The following is a 25138-nucleotide window of genomic DNA, read 5'->3' on the forward strand; positions in this document are numbered from 1 at the left end:
TTACTCAGGTGTCCTGTGTACTTATACTCAGTGGCATCACAAGGCTGTTTTATTCGGGGCTAGAGCGTCGGATATTATTTAATTGGCCCTGAATATAATTTTTGGGTAAAATTAATGAAATAAAAGAATAATATTTCTCTCTCTGCCTCTCTCTCTATAGTCCCACTTGCATTCATTTACTCTGAAATAACTTGAATAGAACTTTAGATGTTTGGGGATAAGCAGCAAAGCAGTCAGGTAGCTATTTAAAGCTATAATAAACCGCGTATTTTTGTTTATTTAGGTAAAGCATTCAGAAAAAATTTGCATGCACAATAAAGCAGACAAAAAAATGTAATAAAATTGCATGTCCAAAGGGATACTTTTCTTTTCCCTCTGGGCTAAGCCCCGGATGTTTATGAAATCTAGAATCGCCCCTGACGTAGTCTCGCAAAGCCAGACCAAACTACAGCAAGTAGTGACGTGAACCTCCTAAAATGGCGCAATTTCATTGGTTCGCTATCTCTGGATATTGGGCAACATCCTATGATTGAGATCTCAAAGTCGCGATATTGTTTTCATCGCCAAATGTTCATCTCGTCACGCTAATAAAAACAAATAAACCGGTTGTTTATTTTTGGAGTCTGACGTCACGTGTAGTATATACAATTATTCGCCAAAGTTTATCATCCTATTCCCACCCCGAAACAGAAGAGGGCGGTAATGCCCCCATGACGCCGAGACGCACACTCGGAGGGCAGTAGGAAGAACAAGAAGGGACCGATCAAGGAAGCTGAAACTCTGTCGGTTCCTCCCAGGCCTTACCTAGATCTTAACTCGAGTCCGTCAAATCCAGACTGACACTTCATGTTATATTACGAAATACACAACTAATTTTTTGTATCGTCAGGAAGTAGCCGTTCTTTTTGATAAGCGAGCTGCTTCTTAGCGGACGTCTTAGTCACCCTAGCTGTTCCTGTGATCGGAAATGTCCGCTTCCCCCGGCTACGGCTCTCAATCGGCCCAGAGTACTGCCCTGATCGGCCCTAGCCCAGGCATGTCCATGTTCCGGTGGCTGGAGGTATTGGAGAAGGAGTTCGACAAGGCGTTTGTGGACGTGGATCTACTCCTGGGCGAGATCGACCCCGACCAGTCGGACATCACCTATGAAGGTCGGCAGAAGATGACGAGCCTGAGCTCATGTTTTGCTCAGCTCTGTCACAAAGCCCAGACCATCTTCCAACTCAACCACAAGCTAGACGTATGTTTGCTTTTATTCATGTATTTATTGATATGACGTTTGTATATGCATGTCCATCAAAGGTTTTCACCAACTCTGACCTATCTTAACATGAAACGTCACTGTCTTAGTATCCAAAATGAAGATAAATAAATCCAATAGGCTAACTAACAGTATCAATATTAACCTAACAAACATATTCAAACAGTCGACACATGCCAAGCAGGGTGGTTTCTGTGTTTATTAACACAGCCCATTGAGACGTGCTTAATATCTCAGTGGGCTTCATGGCCCTGCTTAGTAGGAAATTCCGGAGGCACATTACTTTTTAAGCAATTAACCAGGCCTGTTTTTCAGGCTGAACTGCATGATCTGAGAATTACCCCCAGTCCCTCAGAGCTTGGTTGGATTATATTATCAGCCTTGCCCAAGCCTGAAAACTGACTCTTGGTAAATCTGAGTTGGAGTGTCATTGGATCTCAGTGTCTCCATCTGATAGGGGGATCATCGCATATTGATTGGCAGGCTAGACAATTTGGTAGGACTATCTGGTACAGCACTAAATTGGTTCAAGTCCTAAAATATACTCTTTTGTCAATTGGCAACTATATACCTCTATTGGTGACTGTATACCTCAATTGGTTACTGTATGAAGAACAATAATTCACTTTTGGATTATCAAGGATTTATACTTGGGTCGTTCAACCTTTTTTATATAATCCTACTTATCCAACTTATGAGAAGCAAAAATACAACAGACCTAACTATGCAGATGTGCTCAAATTACATTTCTCATTCAATCCGATGACTATGGACTCTGATAGATTCACAAAATGTAACTATTTACAAAGTTTGACGGTGGATGACCTTCCGACTCTATGACTCCCTCCCTGCCACTGTCGGATTCTCTCAAAGCTCAGGGCCGTAGGGGCTGTCCGTTTCCCTAATGTCCGCTAATGTAATATGTCCAGAGTCTCAGAATGGAGAAGGTGACTCGGCCTTTTGCAAGAGCTCCCTCTTTTGGATGAGATGTTAAACGGAGGTCCTGACTCTCGGTGTCACTAAAGCTCCATCGCAATAGTGGCTAACCCTGGTGTCCCTGCCCGGTGCATCCAACGGCCTATAGTTTCTGCTTGGATGTTTTACCAAGTCCCTAAGAATATTGGGGACATTTGAGAAGAAAGCCATTCGGTTTTAGGCCAGTCATCCTTGAATGAGCTTCAAAATGAGAATGAAAGAGCTTGTTAATTCTCACATCGATGGTTTTATCTGTGTTTGAAACGGATGCAGAGCAATCTTTCTATCTCCCTGCAAAAGGATTTGGTACTGTGTGGTGTTTGCATTTCATGGTGTTTTATTGTATGGTTTATTGTGTTTTTTGTACATGCAGCTGCTGTTTTGGCAAGGTGTCTCTGGTAAAAGATGTTAAATCAGACTAACCCAGCTAAACAAACATAATATAATAATATAGAAAAAAAAGTATAACCATGAAACTATGTACCTAGGGAGTTGGACATATGCATGGTTTCAAAGGTCAGCTAGAAAAGCTATATGGTAGCAACCTTATCAGAGTAAAAACTCAATTTCCACCACAGCCGTCAATAATGGTTCAAGCTGGTTGGGCTAACAATTCTGAATTAATTTACCTCTGGTTGTTACTTTAAAGGAAAACATTGATTGTTTTGTCTTGGAATGGTGAACTGATACATGCTTGTTGTAAACAAAAATGCATTGTTTAAGTATGGAGGAATTTCAATGTATAAGGCCACTATACTGTACTATAACCAAGGCTTCTATATTAGCCCTTGTTTGGACAAGAAAATACAATTTGAAGGCGCGGTCAGCAAGATTTAAGAGCTTTAATTTGAGTGTAAATACTTAAATGTCTAAGCAATCCATCAGAACTAGTGAATGAAATTAAATCAGAGATCTGTTTTTGAGTTTAATTTCTGACCAATAAGGGCATGTATTCTGTGATTGGATTACAGAGTAAGTCTGGGAATGTCAATCACAGATTCAGAGGGTAGATGTTTTTGTAGTTAAATTTTTAAATCCTTCTGCTCTTTCTGCTTTCTCAAATCTCTTAAATGTATACTTAATTATTAAATTAATTGCTACCCAATATTTATTTTTGAATCGCTGAATCAAATCATTAATTTGATCAAATGTGGAGTGAAGAACAGAACCTCTGTAAGAAGCATCATTGTCTGTAGGAACATGAATGCCAATGGGGTTACAGGTGTCATCTGTGACCCAAGATAAGATGGTTTTCTAGATGCCCTGGCGCCCGCCTTGTGTGTAACAACAGATGTATTGGGTTTCTTGAATAGAGAGACGTGTATTATACATGGTCATGCCTCAGGTTAGAGCAGTTGAATGATGTCACCCAAGAAGTGTTAGCCTGAAAGTTAATACAAGGCTCAGCTTCTGAGCAAAGGGTTGGAGGCTGATGATTGACTTTGCATGCTTTTAATTTGTTTTATATCCTTAAGCTTTTGATTTAAAATGTTGAGACTTTTCTTACAATTGGGTAAGAGTTAATTGTGTTTGCTCTTCAGTTATTTCTCGGCTTTAATACGAAAATGATGGGTTTTGCTTTGTTTCAGTTTGATCCATATACTGTTTGATCCTTCTCTGTATTAATCATCATTCATCAGAATGATATTTTAATGTTTATAGGAAATATTTACACATTTAAAATAACGTAAAAATAGATATTGGTAACGGATGTTTCTGTGAACTCAGGAGAGTTCACCCGTCCTTTTAAAAAGCCCATTAGTATGAACTAAAGTATGTTATACATTAACGACAACCTAGTTATTCATTTATTCAAGAAGTCAACTTGAATGTAATGCACAGCATAATCACTATTTTACAAGGTTATGGATGCATCCAATTTAATGTTTATTTAATGTAGGCCTACGCTGGTTGTTATTATTATTATTATTATTATTATTATTATTATGGTTGACCCATGCATGTCCTCCCCTTCTGCAGGCTCAGCTGGTAGACCTGCGCTCTGAGCTGACTGATGAGCAGGCAGAGCGGACCGTGCTGGAGCGGGAGGTTCACGACCAGCTTCTCCAGCTCCACGCCCTCCAGCTGCAGCTCCACGTCAAGCAGGGGACGACCGAAGACTCGGACTCCATCAAAGAGAAGCTGGTAGGCACGACACAAAGTACAACCTGTCTGACTGGGTTAAAGACCGTGGGAAATTGATGTGCTTGTGCACCAGTTAGAATAAAATCGGGTTTAAAAGTAACTCTAAAAGTAAACCCCACATAGGAGTTGTAATATTGAGTAATCTTTGATCCACTGTCTAGTGAAGGGGGACTAACCAAAATAATAATCTTTTGATTTTAATCTTTTGATTTTCTTTGATTCTCTCATAATTGTTTAGTTATGAGTTTTTAAATTAAGTTCATTCCCTTTTTATATACTACTTATTTGCTGCTAGCATAAATGTGTGTTCATGCTTTTCAGAGTCCTACCCAGGTTGTTTTTTTAAATGGTGGCGCTCCCAGCCACATTGAACAATTATTCATAAAATCATGGGGGGGCAAAATATGTCACAAAATATATATCATTCAATGAGGGCAAAGTATATCAAAAGCCATACCAGTTAATGGACACCAGTTACAATGTTTAAAATATTAATAATAATTTGTGATCCATCTTCAAGAATTGTGCGTTTGTGATTTTCCTTCACATGCTCTTGTTAAGCTCTACTGCTGGGTAATTTGATGAAACTTTGCACAATGAATAAACCACCTTTTTATTTGTATGATCATTTGAAGTAGGCTACCCCATGAGTTAAAGGATGTGTGTCTTATTCAGCATCAGACCACACAACATTTCTGTCTACTCTCAAATGGCTCAAAAATCATGTAATTATTCCATCCTAAAAAGTTAATCGCCCAAGACACTCAATCATAACGGGTGACTAGCTTACTTACTTAAGCAATAGGTCTGCCTAGCCTTGCTTAAGTATAGGATCATGCAAAGTTATGCACGGGCGCAGTGGGGGCAGGTATCCGGGTAGGTGTGTGGAGAGACGAGTTAGCCATCAAATATTAACCTTCAGGGCAGGCAGAATGAAATGATTTGACAGACTTATTTACAGGCCTGCAACAGATACCTGATATACCGGTATATATATTTTTCCTTTAAATAGGACAAATTGCTTCTGAAGTAAATTGCATAGATTTAATCAACCAAATTGACCTTACACACCCAAGTGACAGTAACTGAACCAGCTTTTCAAGTAGACAAAACATTAATGAGAGCAACACATTTAACTTTGATACATTTAGTTTATGAAACTGGATTGTAGGAAAATCATCACTTAGTTTATTTAATCCTTTTTTTAAACAACGTATCGCAAACTTTACTTTGGATGGTCTCGCAATGCTCAACACTATATGTTTGCTTTCGGCATATCATAAAATATTATATTTTATGGAACCATATGCTTGCATATCTCGACAAAAGTATGTTATAGCCAGTCCTGCAGGTGTAGGCAATTAAAAACAAGCAGATAAGGGAAGTAAAAAACAAACTATTCTGCCCTCTGCAAAGACTGATAAACAAGCATGTAACACAGCAGGTACTAGATAATTAATTTGAATCTTCCATCCAGCTCATCATCACCATCGTGTCTAGTAGGGCTGCACAATATATCAAATTTTTATCGCGATGACGATATTGGGGGAAAAGGGGGAGGGGGGGGGGGGGGGGGGGGCGTGGCCTGGCGGCAATTTGCCGCTGAGCACAGTGTGTGGCTCCTACCACAAGGGGATGGTAGAAATTCTAAAGATTTTTTTTTTTCAATGAATAATCGTGGTAAATAATCGTGATATCAATATTGATCAAAATAATCGTGATAATCATTTTGGCAATAATCGTGCAGCCCTAGTGTCTAGGTAGCTTTTCAACCATTTTTGAACAAGTGATATGGAAAAAAGATGACTTGTGAATTTGGTTTCCTACTGGTGTCATGCTTATTGTTTGTATCTTTGGATCAAAGTGTATGCTATGATACCAAATTGCCTTATCTAAATGCTCCATACCTTCTTTTTAATCTCTGCACTTGCATATGATTTACATTATCCTAATCTCCTTGCTCTTCTGCCTTTTCTGTTTGAATTATTTTGCTTGAAGCCCCCCTCCACAGTGGACGAGATGGTAAGTTTATTCCTGTATTCAAGTCATACTAAAGTAGAGACAGAGGAATGTTCTATCCAATGTGCTTTGTATAAGATTGATAAGCAGTTTTTTTTTATAATTCTAATTACGTAGAAATGGCATTGCCATCAATCAGCTTTTAGTGAGTGCAACGCGTGGAGAGAATGTTTCTGGCAAACCTAGGCTTCCACTGCACGAGCCATTTACATTTTTAGACCACTCCCGGCTCATTTCCGACCAATCAGGGCATGTCTCCCCTGATTGCCTGTTACTCACGGGTGCGGGAAATGCAACCCTTCTAAACGGCGGAGACATGCATGAGAAGAAGCTGAGTGGGAGGGGGCTTTTTTGGCGGGAGTTTAGTTTTAAAGATCTCGCTTTCTTCCTCTCTTTTCTGCTGTCTACTCAACTCTTGAATCTTAACTACAGCACCTTTTTTTTTTTTTGTGTACCAAATGTATTACATAGTGGTTAATATTGGAAGCATTTTAGGAATCAGATCTGCTTTGGCTCTAGATTAGGATCTCTGGCCGAGCTGAGATTGCACAATGCCATGCAATTTCTATGATTATGAAATATATTAATTTCGTCTAACTATTTAAGGCACATATTTTTGCCCAAATCTATTATTAGTAGAAGGGACTAATACCTCATCTACTACTCTATTCAAATATTAAATTGCAAAAAAGTCAGAACATTATATTTATTTGGGAACTGCCATTTTCACCAATTCGGTAGAATCAGCCATATAGGAATGAGAGTCATGTATTATAAACGTCATGCATCTTTAGGACAAGTGTAATTAGTTTCACGTGGCTACTGAAATCCATGCTACAATGTTATATTGTGAAGCAAATATGGTTGATGTTGCCTGGCTTTGATTGCATTACTACTCGATCTGTCCCTGTTTTGACATGGTGGTTGGGAACGCAGACCAGAGCCATTGAAATGAACTTGGAGGCAAAAATGTATTTACATACACCCAAACCAATTCCCACAAACCGCCAATGCTTAGAGGTGTCATTGATGTAGGAGGGGGCGGTTGACTAGAGCAACGCAAATTCTAACATTTGACAAAATGGAAAGAAACGGATGATATATCATTCTAAAGGTCCAATATCTACCCTTGCACCAAGCGTTTAAATGGGTACTACATTCCAAATACAATATTGGAGAGAGGTTGAGGACACTGAACAAACTGGAGTACAAGATGAGCTTAACGCAACATATTTTGATACCAACGAAATTATTCTACATTCCGTTGATTAGCTTATGCCTTATGTATACTTTTGCAAAAAAGGTCCATATTTAAATGTTTTTTTTACAAATGTGTTCTTATTTAGTTATTTAGTGCTTTACCAGCCCATTGGTTTACAAACGGATGTTCTACATCATCTCTCTTGTGGTATGTGACAGGAACAGGAGCTGGGGGCCAACAGAAAGGATAAACTGAGGGAGGTGAAACTGGACGCAGAGGTACGACAGCACAAGAAGGAGAACGAGGCCCTCCGCAGGCACATTGCAGTACTTCAAGCAGAAGTGTATGGTGCAAGACTGGCTGCAAAGTATCTTGACAAGGAACTGGCTGGAAGGTAATACATCTTGGCATAAAAAGTTTACATATTCAGTCCAAATTGTGTTACCTATAGTTGAATAACTTCAGTACCGGACCAAAATAAAGTACACAATTATTCAATGTAGATATTTTTCATACATAGTTTCACCTAAAAACACGTTTTTGTGCCTGCATCTGGTCTAAAGTTGTATCACATAGTTATGACGCATGCCTGCAATGGTGTTAACCTCAAGCTGAATTTGGTTGAGACCTTCAGATTTCAGTCTGCAAAAGTCAGCCCTGAAATCGTGCAATGTATGCACGGCACTACACACATGTGCCGTAAGAATATGATTGCCTATTTAAGCAATATTGCACAAGGGTGTGCTTGACCATCATTATTGGCACGACATTGATGGGGTAAAAACCTTGGTGCTCTGCAAGCATCACAGTCTGCAGGGCCAATACTGACAGTAAAACACACCCTCTGTTTGTCATATCGTGATAATTAACATGTTAAAACAAATTATGCAGTGATTCTATTTACCCTAAATATGCATTGGTAATCAGAATATTCCTGCAGTAAATACTATATTTATTAGAATCACCTTATTTATTTGCATAAATATTTCCAGGATTGTTGTGCGCGTAGCCGTGTCTTTTCTGATGTGTGATGTGATCTATCAGAGTGCAGCAGATTCAGCTACTGGGTCGGGACATGAAGGGACCTGCCCACGACAAGCTGTGGAACCAGCTCGAAGCAGAGATCCATCTGCACCGCCACAAGACCGTCATCCGAGCCTGCAGGGGGCGCAATGATTCCAAGAAGACACTGGCGTCTCCAGTTGGGCATGTGAGTCTACAACCAGGGGCGGGGGGAGAATGGCGTTGACTTTGTAGGCTGAACGTCAACATCGACGGATTCCACTGGAAATTATAACCAAACTCAAAAAGCAGACAATTATACGTGCAATTAATTTTGAACCCTGGTCATCCAAATCCAAACGTTTCTATCAGTTTTACAAATACACACACGAAGCAGGCCGCCTATTATTATATTATTATTATTGACGGCAGAAATTGTAGCAAATCGAGTTAACAACAACTCATACTACCTGTGCCCTGGTATACAGAAATAGCAGAAGCATTAATGTTGTTATGACTGACGCCTGTCTGTATCCTACGATGATGCCTCTGTGTTTAGAAGGGTACTGGACAGGTGGGCTAATGTCTGTGATTGGTCAGGCTTGGTCAGTACTCTTCTACATTTCCCTATTTTATTTATGGACTTTTAAAGTATGTATTAATAAAAAGCATAAGAATACATTTTCCTTTTATTGTAGGAGTCGGACATGTTGAAGAAGACTCAGGGTGTAGGGCCTATACGGAAAGTGGTGCTGGCCAAAGACGACAACGAAGGACTTGGAATTTCTATCACGGTAAAACTCTTGTAGAACTTTCTGTAACTCCAATAAATGTTCCAAAATACATTTTGAAAGAGCTAAATGAACATCTTTGAATATTTTCTTGTCAAAATTAAGTCTATTCCAAGGAATTTTGTGTGTGTGTGTGTGTGTGTGTGTGTGTGTGTGTGTGTGTGTGTGTGTGTGTGTGTGTGTGTGTGTGTGTGTGTGTGTGTGTGTGTGTGTGTGTGTGTGTGTGTGTGTGTGTGTGGCGTCTTGATGCTATGCTGCCGTGGGTTGACCCTGTGGCTCTGTGGTGGGGACCTCTCCCCAGGGCGGTAAGGAGCACGGCGTGCCCATCCTGATCTCGGAGATCCACCCGGGGCAGCCGGCCGAGCGGTGCCGGGGGCTCCACGTCGGGGACGCCGTCCTGGCCGTCAACAGCATCAACCTGCGGGACGCCAAACACAAGGAGGCCGTCACCATACTGTCACAGCAGGTAAGGTCACCGCGGCGGACGCGCTATACGCTGACGTCATCCTCCACGGTCGGTGACTGACTCTGAACTGGGCATATGGGTGAAGACAAATGTTATAAAAGAACTTCAGTAATGCATGGCTACTTTCACATCGAATAAGAAATGCATACTTTTCTTGTGTCATTGTATAACAGTCGAGTGCTTTCCGCGGTGTCCAGAAAGCCAGTGCTTGTTGGCCTTGACATCGTACAGGGCGATCACACGTTTGTACTTGCGTGTCGTCACCATTCGCCCGTCTAGATGTGCGTGTGTTTTTTCTCTCGGTGCCCTCAGCGGGGAGAGATTGAGTTTGAGGTGGTGTACGTGGCCCCCGAGGTGGACAGCGACGACGAGAACGTGGAGTACGAGGACGAGGGTGGACATCGCTACCGGCTGTACCTGGACGAGCTGGAGGAGGGCAACACGGCAACACACTGCAACAGCACTCACACCGAGCCGTCGTCACCGCGGGGTAAGGCTCAGAGCAACGCGCTCGGTGTCGTCTAAGGCCGGGTGGTATGGATCCATATATTATCACATTAATTGATAAATATCATAATATGTTTATCAGTTAAAAATTCCACTCTCCAGTCTAAGTTCCTAACATTGAGGTTTATTGAACTTAAGGTATAGTATAAGAATACGACTAATTTGCCAAACCGTATATTCTGATCATAAAACCTGGTATGAAGGTAAATCGATGTCTTCATTTCATGATGATGCAATCGCATTCAAAGATGATAATATTGAGAATTACCCAGCCCTAGTCTTAACCTACCAGAGTTAAGATGCTTCCTTTTAAAAAAACAAGTAGTCTGGCCTACCGGGCCATTAATGGATACTAAAGGATGAAAAATGTATCGGTGTATTGCTAGTCTCTCAAAACATCTTGCCCTTCTGGTATACTTTTTATAGGCTTAACAATTACGCATCTCTAGAGATCATGTAAGCACATTTCACTAATTGATTTACATTTGTACATTATTCTTTTAACGGGTTTTGGACCTTAATCATTGAGTTCTAGGATTGGCAGTCATCTTTTGGCTAATATGTCCTACAAATAAAAATGTTTGACTTAGTCTAGGGACATCGCACAGGTTTGATTGGCCTTTGCTTCCTGCACTTTTTATGACCAATGGTTTTGACAAATTTCAGTAGTCTTCAATCTGTATAAATTAAGACTTGTTTCACCAAAAACAAGTGGCTGCACCTTAGGTCTTGAGGTGCTTGCACACTGCCCCAACAAACGGCAACATCGGCATAGTTAGCCACACCCATTTGTGGTCTTTGTATGCAGTTCTTTGTTGGGGAAACTGCATTGGCCAACCGTTCTCGTGTTATTGACCTGACTTCGAAGTTAGCTTAGTCATCATGCGATATTAATCCTATTTTATCTCCCATTTCCTCCTCACACAGCTTCTGTAGTGAATGAGAAGCCTTCAGAGGAGACCCCTTCCAAGGCCGCTGAGTCGACAGACAGCTCTTCCTAGAGGACACTGAGGAACTTTAAAGCCTTGAAATCATGTCCAGAGAATCAATGAGGAAAGGAGTGGCAGAGTGACGCAATGGTCAGAAATATTGCCGACAAAGGGGATGAGCTTGGAGCAAAGGAAATCATAACAGTGTTGCTATATTTTGATCCTCGTGATTAGAGTATTTGTTATGTACAAGCTGAATATCGGACCTATATCTTTTAGTTTAAGTCTTAACTCAAAAGATTTCGAAACTGACCTGAATTCCAAGCATGGTCATATATCCTTCTTGCCACTTTGATATTGTATACGTCTGTATGGAAACCTGCGTACATCTGAGAGGAAGAGCCGAAGTGGTTATGGCTCATATAGAAGCAGGCTTTTGGAAGCAATTGTACATTTGTTTCAAACCTTTTCTGTTGTTTTTAAGCTCTGTAGTGCACCTATACTCCACTTACCTTAAGAACACAGGCAAGGCTGAAACTGTTTGAGGGTCTACATTGTATTATCTCTCCAAGTTGAGTCTTCTAAGCTAATGGGATGCTTAATTAATGATGAAAGTATGTGTGTATTATGCAATATCTTAAGTGTGCATAGCTACCTTCAGAACTCACAAAAAAAGTTTTCTTTTGAAGTAGTGTGGAAAAATAACGTTTTTAACTCAAATTAGCTTGGAACATAATGTGGCATTGTTTTTGTGGTATGCCAGTTATCCACATAGTTGATAGTAAGACTTGTGATATTTAATAATTCTTCAATGGGGAGACGGGCTACAAAGTGACAATCAGATGTCATTCTTGCATAATCCTTGGATGGCTCTTTATATTTTTACGGATACTTTTTTTTTTTTTAAGGGGGGGGGGGGGGGGGGTGAGAATGCATATGTGAAATGTCCTTAAAATATACATAAGTAAAATATGTTTCAGACTTTACTATTATGTACTTATTTTGGCCCACACAGAACTACACTAACAGAACTAATACCGGTTAGGAGGACAATGAGCAAAGATACATGAAAAGCAATGGAAGGTGGTCAGAAAAGGAGCAGATGAGGTGATTGCCTGGCCTCCGATCATTCCCATTTGTTAGCATCACGATGGGACCCAACTATACACACCGTGGTATGCTTGTGCCCTTCCTTGTGAGTGCCATTGATGTGCGGAGAAGGATAGGGACAACCAGGTCCAAGTGAGACTACGTTACGATATGTACTAAAGCAGGGCCCAGGATGCTATGAGGTCCCCTGGTCCAGCAGTAATATCTGATTAGGAGACAGCCCACCTTCAGAGGCCTCATCATGTAAATTATTTCTTCAACTGTGATCCATATGGGACTTCAAACATGTGGGAGCTGTCACTGGCCTATACATTTGGGGATGGGAACTATAGTGTATTTATTTCCCTGTTTAAATAAAGTAAAAGAGACTCACTTCGATTCTTTATTGTATGTTGGTATGCTTTTCATTAGGCCTTAACTTAAAAAAAAAATCATTTGAAAAGTTTGAACTTTCGCAGGAAAGAATGGACCGCCTCTTTGGGGTATGGCTTCAGAGCTAGACAGGTGGGGAGGTTCTCTGGCTGCTCGATCCACAGTTTATGCGCAATATTCTTCTCTGTTAGGGTTTCCGATAGAGTGGATAGGGTCGTCTGGTCTGGCACCTGGAACAAACATTTGACGTGTCATTATTTGCATTCTAAATAACCAAGTGATCGACTTTCATTAGCCATGATTTATCTTTCTCTCATTCTGCTCAGGCTATTTCTGTCACACATCCAAGCTGACGTCACTATCGTCTCAATGAGTCACAACGATCTCATATTTGTGTGTATTGTACACATTCATCCAACAACCTACATCGTTTGACATTACAACAATGTATGCATTAAGTGCATTAGTATCTGTCAATGAGTTGATCAAGCCATATGTTTATTCATATTACCTGGAGAACTACTTTATGCATTGTGTCCAGTTGGGCCAGATACTCCTGTGTGTCGCTGTCATGGTAGTTCAGGTGGATGGCCGCAGTGGCGGCGTGACAGGCCTGCGTTATGACCGCTCCGAGAGGCCAGGCCATCTGGTGGAGCAGGTCCGACCTCACGACCACATACTGAACCAGGTGGCGAGCGGTCTCAGGTCCAGTCACGGCCATGATGCTCCTCTTGAGTTGAACCCTCCAGCGGTACTCGCTCTCGAGTTATCATATCCGGGCAGCACAGAGGGTGAATGCGACGTTGCCAGATTGGTCCAAAGAGCTGCAGCCAGTGTTGCCGGTTTGGCGGGAAATCTGGACCAATCTGGCAACACTGCATGGATGTGTATCGGATAGGAGATGATGATGATGATGATGATGATGATGATGATGTTCTTCTTCTTCTTTGTTTTCACGGGAATCTACGTGCTCGCGGTGGCACAGTGCTGCCCCCCACAGGTCAGCACAGTTAATAGAATGCTTTATCGTTGTATTGGTCCTCACACCTACAGGAGCAAAAAAAGGCCCATGTTGATTGTTGTAAATAATAAATAAACCTCGCAAACTATCTCCGCCTTGGATTGCGGAATAACATAGACAATTAACTTTCAAGGCTCTTGTCAGGGAAGGTAGGGGGGGTTGGGGGGGGCCAGCTTACAGCGCCATCTAGAGAAAGCCCTTGACTTCTGCAGTGGACTATATGAACATGAATTCAATGTTCAATTTTGAGTCCCTGTTCCTTTCTTTACAAGTAAATTGCCATCAAACTTTGAATGAAAGATTGGCATTATAATTAATATTCCACTTAGATTTCCCCATAATTGCAACAACAAGGGTAATCAAATAAATAAACATTGTGCTTTATTCACTTGCCTGATTGATACTATGTAGTTGTTTGACCACTGTATAACTGTATAGCAATACATTATATTTAATCAAACAACGTATCAATGTCTTTTTATGTTTTTTTGGTGCTTACTGTATTCGAATGCAAAGTTGTGTGTAGGCCTATAAATAACTAAATAAATAAACATATAAATAATAGATATATGCTGTGTGTGTGTGCGTGTGCGTGTGCATGTGTGAATGAGAGTGAGAGAGGTGCTTTTTAACCATTATTTTTTCTTGGGCTTGGTTCCTCTACTGTTTGCTGTGTATTTTTTTTATCTCTCCATATTGCTGTACAGAGACTTTGGAGGCCTTTGGTAACTGCATGGCCAAATATGAGCATGGGGAAATCTAAGGCTATGACGTCTGAAGATCCATGACTCAAAAGTTACCGGGATCTTCAACCATGGCTTTGACAATGAGTAGTATTTCTCTGAGCAGGTATCTTTCTGTTGACGACAATATTTATGACCGTTGGTTTTGCTTTGTGTGCAAATAATTTAACTTTGTGAATGAAGGCACTGAGCAGGAGAACAAACACCTCTGTTTCCTTTTGGATTGTGGAATAGGCCTAATGCATCGCTGTTCGTTGAGTGTTTGTGTGGCATTGAGTGTGGCAATATACATAATTTTAATTATTACAATGAATGTGCATTTGCACATTCATTTCAATAAAGTATACATTTGCAGTACAATTAACATTTTGTAATTTTACCCATGCAATAACATAGATGTGTTATATATATGAAACTGACATTGTAATATTAAAAAATAACCAATAACCTATTTTCTACAGGTCACAAGGGATCATATTGCTTATCGCTATGAGGTGCTTGGTGTTCTGGGAAACGGGGTCTATGGACAGGTCCTCAAGTGTTTTGACCACCAGCACAATGAGCTTGTGGCTCACAATGCAACCAGCCTAGGTCAAATCATAGAATAAAGAGACACCTGCACAGCACACAACAAATACATAGATAAAGAACGGTCACATTACAGCAAAGAAGCTATGATAGAGACGGTACCATAACATCTAAAAGGTTCAACTGGAAACCTCCCCAGAGTCTAAGTTGATGCCATTAACCTTGATCTCCTAACCATGGCTTGAACATTCATATGAAGATCATTAATATTCCAGTAATACCAAACATCGGTTCGATATTTCTACAACAGAATCATAAACTGCATAACATAATAAATTGACAGCCAAAGCTCTTCTGAATCCTACTAACATTGCCCTAGGCCTCTCAGCTCGGCCAGGTAGTGGCTTGGTGAAGGAGGACCTGGCCTGGCCCTAGGCCTCTCAGCTAGGCCAGGAAGTGGCTTGGCGGAGGCAGACGTGGCTCAAAGACTCTCAGCAGGGCTGTGCAGAGGCTGGAGCCTTGAGGGCGTTTTGGAGGAGCTTGGAGGAGGCAACAATGTCTTTCCTAAACCTACCTCTTCTGAGAATTTTTTTTTTTCAGTGAGGGGATTCTCCTGTTGAAGAAGGCGGTTGATGCACTGGCCAAGAGAGCGCCATCTTGTTGGTGGATAGCTTGAGAATCTTTCTCACAGACGTATGTTTGTATGAGGCAGAGTTTCTCTTGCTACTCTTGTGAAGATAGTAAATGATCGTGATCCTCTGTATAGACACTTGGCTGCCGTGATGCTGACTCTGCAGAAGATATTCACATGGCTCGGTGTTCATACTATTACCCTCCTTCATTTCCAAATCAACACCAAACATCTCTTCACCAGTGGAATCTCTTGATTCAAAGTGCTTTAGCAGTAGCACCACTGCCCGCCCGGCTGCAGCTTCAGAGAGCCTTCAGACTTCTGAATACATTTTGATGACCTCCATACCTGTACTGCCATAGGCATAAAGGCTGTAATGGTATTTTTTCACTGCTTCTGCATTCCCTCTGAATCATTCATTGCTTTTATTTTTTATTATTTTCTATTATTTATTATATAAAAAACAACAACACGTGTCATCGTTTTAAAAAGGAGGCGTTAGTGGCAGTGCGAGTGCAGGTTGCCAAATTACACATTCACGCCAAATGCTGAGACCAGTGTAAGCGCCTGTATGTACTGAATCATGAGTTGATCTCTACCGGCCCCTAGTGGTGATATTTGAAAAACAATAACTACAACTAAAAGTAAATTATGAAGTCTAATATTCTACTGCTTAAATGTATATTATATTATATTATATTATATATGTTATATTTGAAATATTAAAATATTGTAGCATTCGAACATGGGTATCATTGAATTGTTTTATCTTTTGGAGGATCCGATTTACTTTGGTTCAGTTCAGTTCAGTTTAACTTTATTGTCCCAAAAGGGAAACTTGTCTTGCAGTCAGGTACACATAATTAGCTCATAATAACATAAAGATACACAAGGACACACAACAAAGAAATAGACAAAGGCTAATATAAGTTAAAAAAAAACGGTCATCTAGTCACCAGATTCAAATACATTTACAGGTTTACTTGGCATCAACAAGAACGTGAGCTCTCTTTTTTTTTTCTCTTGTCATGCATTGTTTATTTTAAAAACAATAATATCACAATTCCTTTTTGCATCAAATCATACTATACAATTGTTTAAGATACAAATAATTAATTTAACTCTGGGGCTATGGTGGAGAAAAGGGAGGATGACCCCCAGAAAGAATCTAATTAATAAAACACCATATCACCATATATAGATTTAAGCTTTCATAGAATACTGTTGCTTAATGATTCATCATAAGGTCAGGAGTTTCCTTCATAAAGGTCTCGTTCATATTGTTTAAATTCAATCTTGGTATAGTTGTAAAGATCTGGGGCATTTTCCCCGTCTGACCCGATGCTCCAGGGGGCCCGTCACAGCCCCCCCCCCCCCCCAGATTAAAGATGGAGTGGCTGGTGCAGAGCTGTATAGGGGATACATTATTAAAACCTATGCAGCCTCATTATGCAGCCATGGGCTCGGTGGCAGTCTCTCACAGTGTACAACCCCATTTGTGAGCGATACGCTGTCAAATAACTTGTTTCTGTTTGACCCTGTTTGTGCCCCGGGCTAAAGGCCATATGGCTACATAATATGGGGGGGGGGGGGGGGGGGGGGTAAATCTCTGAATGAGCTGGTTAAGAGGGGGAAGTGAGATGGAATTACCAAGAGAAAGGGGATTGAGGGTTAGGGTTAGGGTTAGGGTCTGCTGCTGGGTGGACTGGAGGAGTAGAGTGTGTGGAGCGGATGGGGTTTCTGGTCTTTTGACCTGCTTGGGGCAGTCTGTTGCTGTGAGCTTATGTTTTTGTACATTTTATAATCCAAAGTGTAAGCCCCATTTTTTATATCCATCTCTTCAGAGATAGATAGAGAGAGAGAGAGAGAGAGAGAGAGAGAGAGAGAGAGAGAGAGAGAGAGAGAGAGAGAGAGAGAGAGAGAGAGTGCCTATAAACGTAAGCCATTTAGGATGACGACGACAATATTGTTGACCTTTTTGGAAATTGTAGTTTATACTAAATATGCGTTTCAAATAACAATTAGTTAATTCTCGCAGAAGATTTGACCTAAATCGAACTAGTAAAAAACAATATCTAACTGAGCATGGTACATATAAACCCACAAGTTGGTAGAATATTTCATCAAATAAAAGACAACATGTGAAAACATGAAACTACACGTACCACAACCTCCCGAGATGTCGCGCAGGCGCGTTGCGGAGCAGCGGCCGTCTGGAGTCACGTGGAGATAGTCGGTTGGATCCACCTCAACGCTAGTGTCCGCTGGAGGCTTGTGCAAGGCTGGTGTGTTTGTGCGTTTGCCTCGAGTTTGATTTGATTCATGTTGTTTTTGAGTGGCCCGTTCTTTTGAAAGAGGGCAATTCGGCCAAGGATGAGCGATAACGATGATATCGAAGTCGATAGCGACGTGAGTATAGTGATTTATTGTGTTTTTTCATGTCTGAGTGGCTCATATAGCTGGTTAGCACTGGCTAGCTAGTCGTAAACAGGCTAGCTTGGTTTCCCTGAGTGACTATAATGTGGTTGTCAGTAAGATGTTTTTTATCGGAAATAACGGCTTTCGAACTCAGTCGGTTTCTCGAAATCGCTATACTATTGAAAACACGATCATAGACTTACGACCAAGGGTCCATTTAATTTTTACAGTGTCTACAATTGCACTTTTTGTTCTGTTTCTTTGCAGGAAGACTCCCCGAGGTATCACGGTGTGGTGCGTACCAAAGGGGATACTAGTCCCCGTGTCTTATCTTCTCCTAGACTCTCTCTCATTCTACCTTTTTCCTTTCTGCCTTTTTTAAATTCATCAGATGCTAAATTTGCGCTCGAAAACTTGTTATCGTTCAGTACGAGACGTTACGGTTTACAGGAGATGCCACTTGAGTCACACCATTTAGATATTGCACGTCGATGCACACCACGCTTAGTTGTCGATAGCACGGAACTAGTGAGGCTTGCTTATGTATTTATGATAGGGTAGCGATTGGTTTGCTGTGTGAAGCGTGCATTAGTGCAACGCAGGGCATCCCTATCCTGTGTGCATGTAGCCACAGGGAGTTGGTGAGACGACATCTATATTTAGACCAAAGCCTTATCCCGGTTGAATAGCTGTATTGCTTTTGAAATGCATCACAAAGCGTACTGTACTTGATAAGCGATCCCGACCGCCTTTTCGTTGCGATCACTGGGGGATACCACTCGCGATAACATTTGCATTGAGGTCATCTTACGAAGGAGTCACCGCTGAACACATTCATATTCAGTCGACGGTATTGGGGTTAGGATTGTCGGACCGCGTAGCGTTAACGTTGCCCTTCCATCTCGGCGCAGTTTGAGTGTCAGGAAGGATGCTGCGGGATGTTTTCTTATGTTGCAGCCGGTGATTAGAGCCATCTTCTCTCCACAGACCATTGAGTGCTGGCAAGCAAAATAATGACGTAGCCGCATCCCATACGGGCGAGGGAAAAACACCCAACACGACATGGGGAAAGATGCACAGTCGAATCATCTCTGTGCATGCTGCCAAAATGTCAACGCACCGTACCGGGTTTTCAGTTTTTTTAGATGTCAGTTATAGTGTACATGTAAAGGCAATCCCACTATAAAATCCAATGCTTCCTTAGGACGTAATAGAAAAAAATAATTCTACCATTGACACTTCAAGTTAAAATTATTATGATTTAGATTACTGTCATTCAGCACTACATGCCATTGGAAACTAGTTATCTTATCAGTAGATTGTTTAGTCCCTTATGAGACATGATAAAGGAAGAGCACAGATGCATCTTAAATACGGGACAATGGTATCCAAAGTAAGGATTATGCCTTATCTGAATTGAAACAAATAGTCTGTTACTGTTGATGACAATTTACTGGAAATAAAATAGCTGTCTAGCAATGAGGGAACACATTGCTTGTTAGAATTATTGATAGGTGTTCTTTGTTTTTCATGAAGGACTACTACTGCATTACTTTGTAGAAGTAGTAGATGGTAGCCTGCCGTTCCTGGTTTTTATATAAAGCCAACGTCTATGTGCCTCTCCTGATCACATGTGAGGGGGTAGCTTTGTTTTCGCCAAGCTGTGATTTTGACCTGTCGCACAGTGTTTGGCCACCAAGCATTAACTATCACCAAGGCTGGGGGTGTTATGTAGCCCAACCAGTCAGGTATGACCGGAATGGAGGAAGTGGCCTTGTTTGCGTGTCATCTCTGAGGTGGCCTGCGAGACCTTTCCTGCTTTATGATGGAGGTGCCATCATGGGCACACCCTGGAAACTGGATACACACGTCCTAAGGGACCTGTTGGATGTTGCTGTAGAACAATATTTACCATAGCCTGCCCGCAACCAAGTTAGTAACAAGCAGGGCCTCTACCCTTGAGGGCTAATACCCTGAAGAACAAGCTATTAATGCCACTGGACATAGTGGCTTTAGTGCCACTGGTTAGTCAGCCGAGAATACGAGAACATTCTGTTGGTTTGTCAGGGAATTACCTTGCAAAATGGCTCTCCATAATTACAATTATTGCAAAGTCAAAAATCAAACCAGCATGAGAAACATCGCCTACGCTTATTTTAAACACTGTGGACTTTGGGGTCAGAGAACATGTAAAAGGTTCTGCTCATTTCTTCCCTACAGGACCTAACCTAAGAACTGCCACTCTTGATAAGCATTTTCTGCCTGAGGTAGTCGCGCCTCGTTTATTCCAGACAATTTCCCATGTTTGCACCCAAAATAAAACACTTGAAAAAGATATTTGGGGTTTACCCAACCTCCATGGAACTAATGGTGCTGCCACGATTGTGACTGTGAGGTAATCCAAGTTGTTGATTCTGTAAATGCTCTGAAAACCCTTGAACCAATGCCTACCCATTTTCAATCCACACTTAATTTGCTGCATGATTTCCAAACATAGAAGAGATATGTATATTTTGAAGTGCTCTTTATATTTTGTTACAGTCCTTAATTGATTCAGCGACGTTCCTCTTCAGTCTGGTTTCTTAGTAACCCGTGTGTCTATTGCTTACGTCTGGATATTGAGTCACACGTGGCGTGTGTCGTGGCTTACTATCAAGGTATCTGTTACTGAGTGATCTGGCGGCAGTGTCACATACTGCGTGCTGCCCGACAGGTGGTTTTGTTTTCATTTTTGATCACACAAGCCAGTGAGTCACGGTGTGATGTGCATGTGACTCCTGCCATGTCGTGTGACTAGGGCGTGGCTTGGCAGCATTGTTTTCTTTCTGCCTCTTCGTGTTTAGTCTGGGCGTTTTCTCATTAGACAAGAATTAAGTTATGAACAGCATGATGAGTGGGGTTATCTGGTGGCATAACAGGCATAACGTCCGTCATTGGTCGGGTCCCATTCGCTCACAGGTTATGACTAGGAACAGGTTGAACCTCTAATGGGGATAATTGCTGGCCAGGCTTTTGTCATGCGACCAGGGCGTCCATCTTGTTCTGTACGAAGATCTTACTGGAATGTAAAGTCTGAGTTGTCTGTACCTGACCTGTCTAACTTCATTTTGTCTGGGATTTTTTAATACTGGGAAATAGGTGTTTGGTACAGGGAAAAGGGTTACAACTTGACGATTTACACATCTGATGACCATATCTCTCCCACTGTGGGTTGGCCTGGTGGTTTCCGTGTGGCTGGTGGTGGGATAGGAACAATAGTTCCACAAACCATTAAGCTATAGATATACCCCCATATTTATCTCAAGTTGTTTAATTCTATTTTTATGAAAATGCCAACGGCTGGTTATGTTTTCAGCATATCTCACTGTTGACACCATTTTAAAGTGAAACACCAATGTACCTTTGTGTTCATGTGTAGGAGTCGGGATGGTTTCATCGTCATCAGATATTACTGCTAAGGGCGCATTTTGTTGCGTGGAAGGATCACCTGTGTGCTGTAATGTTCTTGCAGAGTGTGGTGTGTTGTCCCTACACATTTTCTACATGAATGGCAGTGAACATACTGGCTTAGTCTGCGCATTGTGCACATGAATACATTATACCAGTATGGCCCTTTTTTTAAACGAGACGACCAGAGATCAAAGCGGAATGTTTCCTATAGTCTACAGGAGGGCGGGAGGCGCATACAGCTCCCAACTTGGCTCAACATGCCCCGGACCCTCTGTCTCTCTCTCTCTCTCTCTGTCTGTCTCTCTCTCGGCCATGGCCACTCTGGTCCTTGTACCGCTGGCCCCGTCCCAGGCCCTGGTGACGCTCTCTCTGTGCTCCGCAGGCTGACAAGCGGGCGCACCACAATGCACTGGAGCGCAAGCGCAGGGACCACATTAAGGACAGCTTCCACAGCCTGCGGGACTCCGTGCCCGCACTGCAAGGGGAAAAGGTTGGTGGAGGCCTGGCTGTGGTCGGGGGGGGCTGCAGGCCTCCCTGCAGCCCCCTCCTGGGTGGGAAGGGGTCAAGGGTGTTGCTTCATGGAAAACCTTTTGTTTTTACCTTGTTTATAATGTTAACAGTTTAATATTATAAAATGTATTTTTTTGTAATTGAACATTTATTACTGCAGCTTATAAATAATGGAAGAAAAATGTAGCTGTTTGGTGAGCCAAATGTTGTGTTTTAACGTGTGTGTGTGTGTGTGTCCTGATGAATGTGGACTGTGTCCTTAGTGGAGGCCAGAGGCAGGTCATAGATGCTGGAGCAGTAGCTAGCCTAGGACGCTGTCTGGATGTACTCCCAACAGACTCATCTTGTAGAAATTAGTTTTTCCTTTCCTGTCTCGACATCCTAGACGTGGAGGCCGGGCTGCCCCACCCCTACAGTGATGTCTAATATACAATTCTATGTGATTAATGTTTTAGTGGGGAATGCAGCATAAAGATGTGTGCTTGGATACCGGCTCCATTAGCATTAGCATTAGGTTCAAGTCAAGGAGGCGCTCAAAGCATAAAGGCCAGGAGGCTGTTCCGTGTTGGCTGGCACCCCACCACACCCTGTTGTTTTTAAGGGCCATCTAATCAAGATGTTCCCTTTACAGCTGACGGTTCAGAGAGGAGCCACACATGACTGTAGTAACCCTCTCTGTTTGGTTTAGTTCGAGGAGCTGAACGCTCCAGTGGCCCATGGCCAGGGAGGGAATAGGACCCAGCTTCCCCATCTCCACTCAGAGGTGCTTAAATACTCTTGACAGGGTACCAAGTTGTGTGTAAATGGACCCGTGTAAGGTCATTGGTAGATTCCCTGCAGTCCACCCCCCCCCCCCAGTGTTCGAGTGGCGTGTGAGAGACGAGTGCGGTGGGCGTGTGTGTATGTATGTATGTATGTATGTAAGCAATGTGATAGACACTGTACCCTTGCGGCCCCGCTTTATGTTTTCATTTCCCACCAGCAGCAGTCTATCAAGCAGGCGTCTCGAGCCCAAATCCTAGACAAAGCTACAGAGTATATCCAGTACATGAGGCGGAAAAACCACACGCACCAGCAGGACATCGACGACCTGAAGAAGCAGAACGCACTGTTGGAGCAGCAGGGTAAGAGCATGGGACACGCACACAACCCTCTGCAGCCCCCCACACCCAGGACCACTCTCCTCCAGCCTCACTGCATGTCCCTTGTGGGGGTGTACTTTATCACACATAACCGTGTGTGTGTGTGTGTGTGTCTGTGTGTGTGTGTGTGTGTCTGTGTGTGTGTGTCTCCCCCCAGTGCGCGCACTGGAGAAGGTGAAGGGCTCCACGCAGCTCCAGCAGGCCAGCTACTCGTCCCCGGACAGCAGCCTGTACACCAACCCCAAGGGCAGCGCCGTGTCGGCCTTCGACGGGGGCTCCGACTCCAGCTCCGAGTCGGACGCCGAGGAGCACCCCAGCCGCAAGAAGCTCCGCGGCGAGGACAGCTAAGAGGGCCACGAGACACACTCCACCCCACCACTCTCTCAATCTCCCCCCCCCCCCCCCCCCCCAGCCTGCCCTCTCTGGCTGGGCCTGCACCAGAGGCTCCCCCCAAAAGTGCTCAGTTTTCTTCTCTGCAATCAAATAGTATTTGGAAAGGGTCGGGGTCCTGGCCACTAGTTAACTAAACGTTAACCAACTGTTAACCTGTGGCCAGAACGTCTCCCTAGGTTAGTCTCTCTCTTGACGTGTCCCGCAAATCCCTCCACCAGAAAATACGACCAGAAACCGACAACAAACCCAGATATGAGGCAGCTTGGCTTCTTACAGACTTGATGCTTTTTCTACCCTCTACGGTCCCGTCTCCTGGGTTCTGCGGGTGAGGGAGAGGGCAGGTGACCTCCTCCAAGCACTGCTATGTTAATAAATATGTTTATTTCTTTCATTTCGTTGAATATTCTTGCTGAGAATGTCATTGAATTTATTTACACACACCTAGAAGAAATGTCTTAGGTTTTTCCTTTTGGGCGAAGATTTGTTGCCTAATTTTCCACTTTAGAGAATATGAACAGATAACGCCCACCTCAGGCCCATTGGATGCAGATTGTTTCCCATTTGGACATGTTTATCGCTAAAAAAGAAAATTGTACCAATTGTTTATTCATAAATGTTTAAATTGATGTTTTGGAAAAAGCGCAAGGAACTCTTAAGAGCTTGTATGGTCCTTTAGTTTGATCTAGTGAAAGAATTTTAGGTGGCTGAATACATTAGGGGTCTACATTTTATATAAAAAGCAATGATTGGGTCTTTTTCAAGTAAAGTATGTTATGCATTTTGTAGTATTCTCACAAATCATGGGAAAAGGCCTATTGGTCACATGTAGTTTTCATTAAACGTATGATCTAGAAATTTATTGTCAAAAGGTAGCTCCCTTTGTTTTCCAGAACAAGGAAAGAAGGCAAATTAAGATGACGTGTCGTGCTTTAGTTATACATTCATTGTTGCTGACCCCCCCCCCCCCCTCTCCTTTTCATCAAGGACAACTAGCAAGCTGTTTCTGCGTGTCTAGGAAATGTGTGTATATATCATTTCCTTTTTAAGTTCAATGTAGGATATAATTATTGTTAAAAGGTCTTTGTTCCATTCCATGGAAGATACAGGTATGTTGTACATACTGCCAACAATTGTCTTGCAAGTTGAGGCGTACCTTAACTATAAGACTGAAATAAACTATTTTATCCTTTAACTTTGTATCTATTTCATTCACCAAGTCTGTGATCTAGTGCCACCCAATTTTAGACAAAGTGTCTATGAAACTTGACTTTTCGCCCTTTCAACCAGTTTATTCTATCCATCCATGCAACAAGCAAACTCCGAATTTGACCGTCTTTCGCTGTGCACTACGAACAACTTTACTCCACCTGCAATAGCCTCTAGGCATATATGGTTATAGCTTTTCGATGCTTTCTAAATTAAGACCATTGTAGTCTATAATTGTATAATATCTAACACTCAACACCCGCACACAGACATCCCTTCAACGGAAGTGGAGCCCCTCGAAGCGTTCATGAAGAGGTG

At 42.2% G+C, this 25138-nt stretch overlaps 3 protein-coding genes across 7 annotated transcripts; 2 read left to right on the top strand and 1 right to left on the bottom strand.

The window, feature by feature from the left end:
- Window positions 1-730: 730 nt before the first annotated feature.
- On the top strand, window positions 731-12778 carry gopc (golgi-associated PDZ and coiled-coil motif containing). 2 transcript variants are annotated; one of them, XM_030345447.1, is made up of 9 exons: window positions 731-1240; window positions 4217-4381; window positions 6380-6403; window positions 7820-7995; window positions 8646-8811; window positions 9302-9397; window positions 9696-9860; window positions 10173-10350; window positions 11295-12778. In XM_030345447.1, exons 1-9 carry the CDS (start codon window positions 968-970, stop codon window positions 11366-11368), a joined length of 1317 nt encoding a protein of 438 aa, XP_030201307.1. In that variant the 5' UTR covers window positions 731-967; the 3' UTR covers window positions 11369-12778. The 2 variants fall into 2 exon arrangements, with proteins under 2 accessions (XP_030201307.1, XP_030201308.1); XM_030345448.1 differs by lacking the exon at window positions 6380-6403.
- ptrhd1 (peptidyl-tRNA hydrolase domain containing 1) lies at window positions 12775-13646 on the bottom strand. Its single transcript, XM_030345450.1, has 2 exons — window positions 13290-13646; window positions 12775-13008 (listed from the first exon to the last, which is right to left on the bottom strand). The coding sequence occupies exons 1-2, from the start codon at window positions 13497-13499 to the stop codon at window positions 12838-12840; spliced, it is 381 nt and encodes a 126-aa protein (XP_030201310.1). The 5' UTR covers window positions 13500-13646; the 3' UTR covers window positions 12775-12837.
- Window positions 13647-17929: 4283 nt separating this feature from the next.
- max (myc associated factor X) lies at window positions 17930-24806 on the top strand. 4 transcript variants are annotated; one of them, XM_030345541.1, is made up of 6 exons: window positions 17930-18110; window positions 18387-18413; window positions 21952-22059; window positions 22768-22842; window positions 23062-23203; window positions 23379-24806. In XM_030345541.1, the coding sequence occupies exons 1-6, from the start codon at window positions 18075-18077 to the stop codon at window positions 23567-23569; spliced, it is 579 nt and encodes a 192-aa protein (XP_030201401.1). In that variant the 5' UTR covers window positions 17930-18074; the 3' UTR covers window positions 23570-24806. The 4 variants fall into 4 exon arrangements, with proteins under 4 accessions (XP_030201401.1, XP_030201402.1, XP_030201403.1 ...); XM_030345542.1 differs by having other exon boundaries at window positions 23065-23203; XM_030345543.1 differs by lacking the exon at window positions 22768-22842.
- Window positions 24807-25138: the final 332 nt, after the last annotated feature.

Source organism: Gadus morhua, chromosome 21 (assembly GCF_902167405.1).
Source record: "Gadus morhua chromosome 21, gadMor3.0, whole genome shotgun sequence".
Taxonomy (NCBI): domain Eukaryota; kingdom Metazoa; phylum Chordata; class Actinopteri; order Gadiformes; family Gadidae; genus Gadus; species Gadus morhua.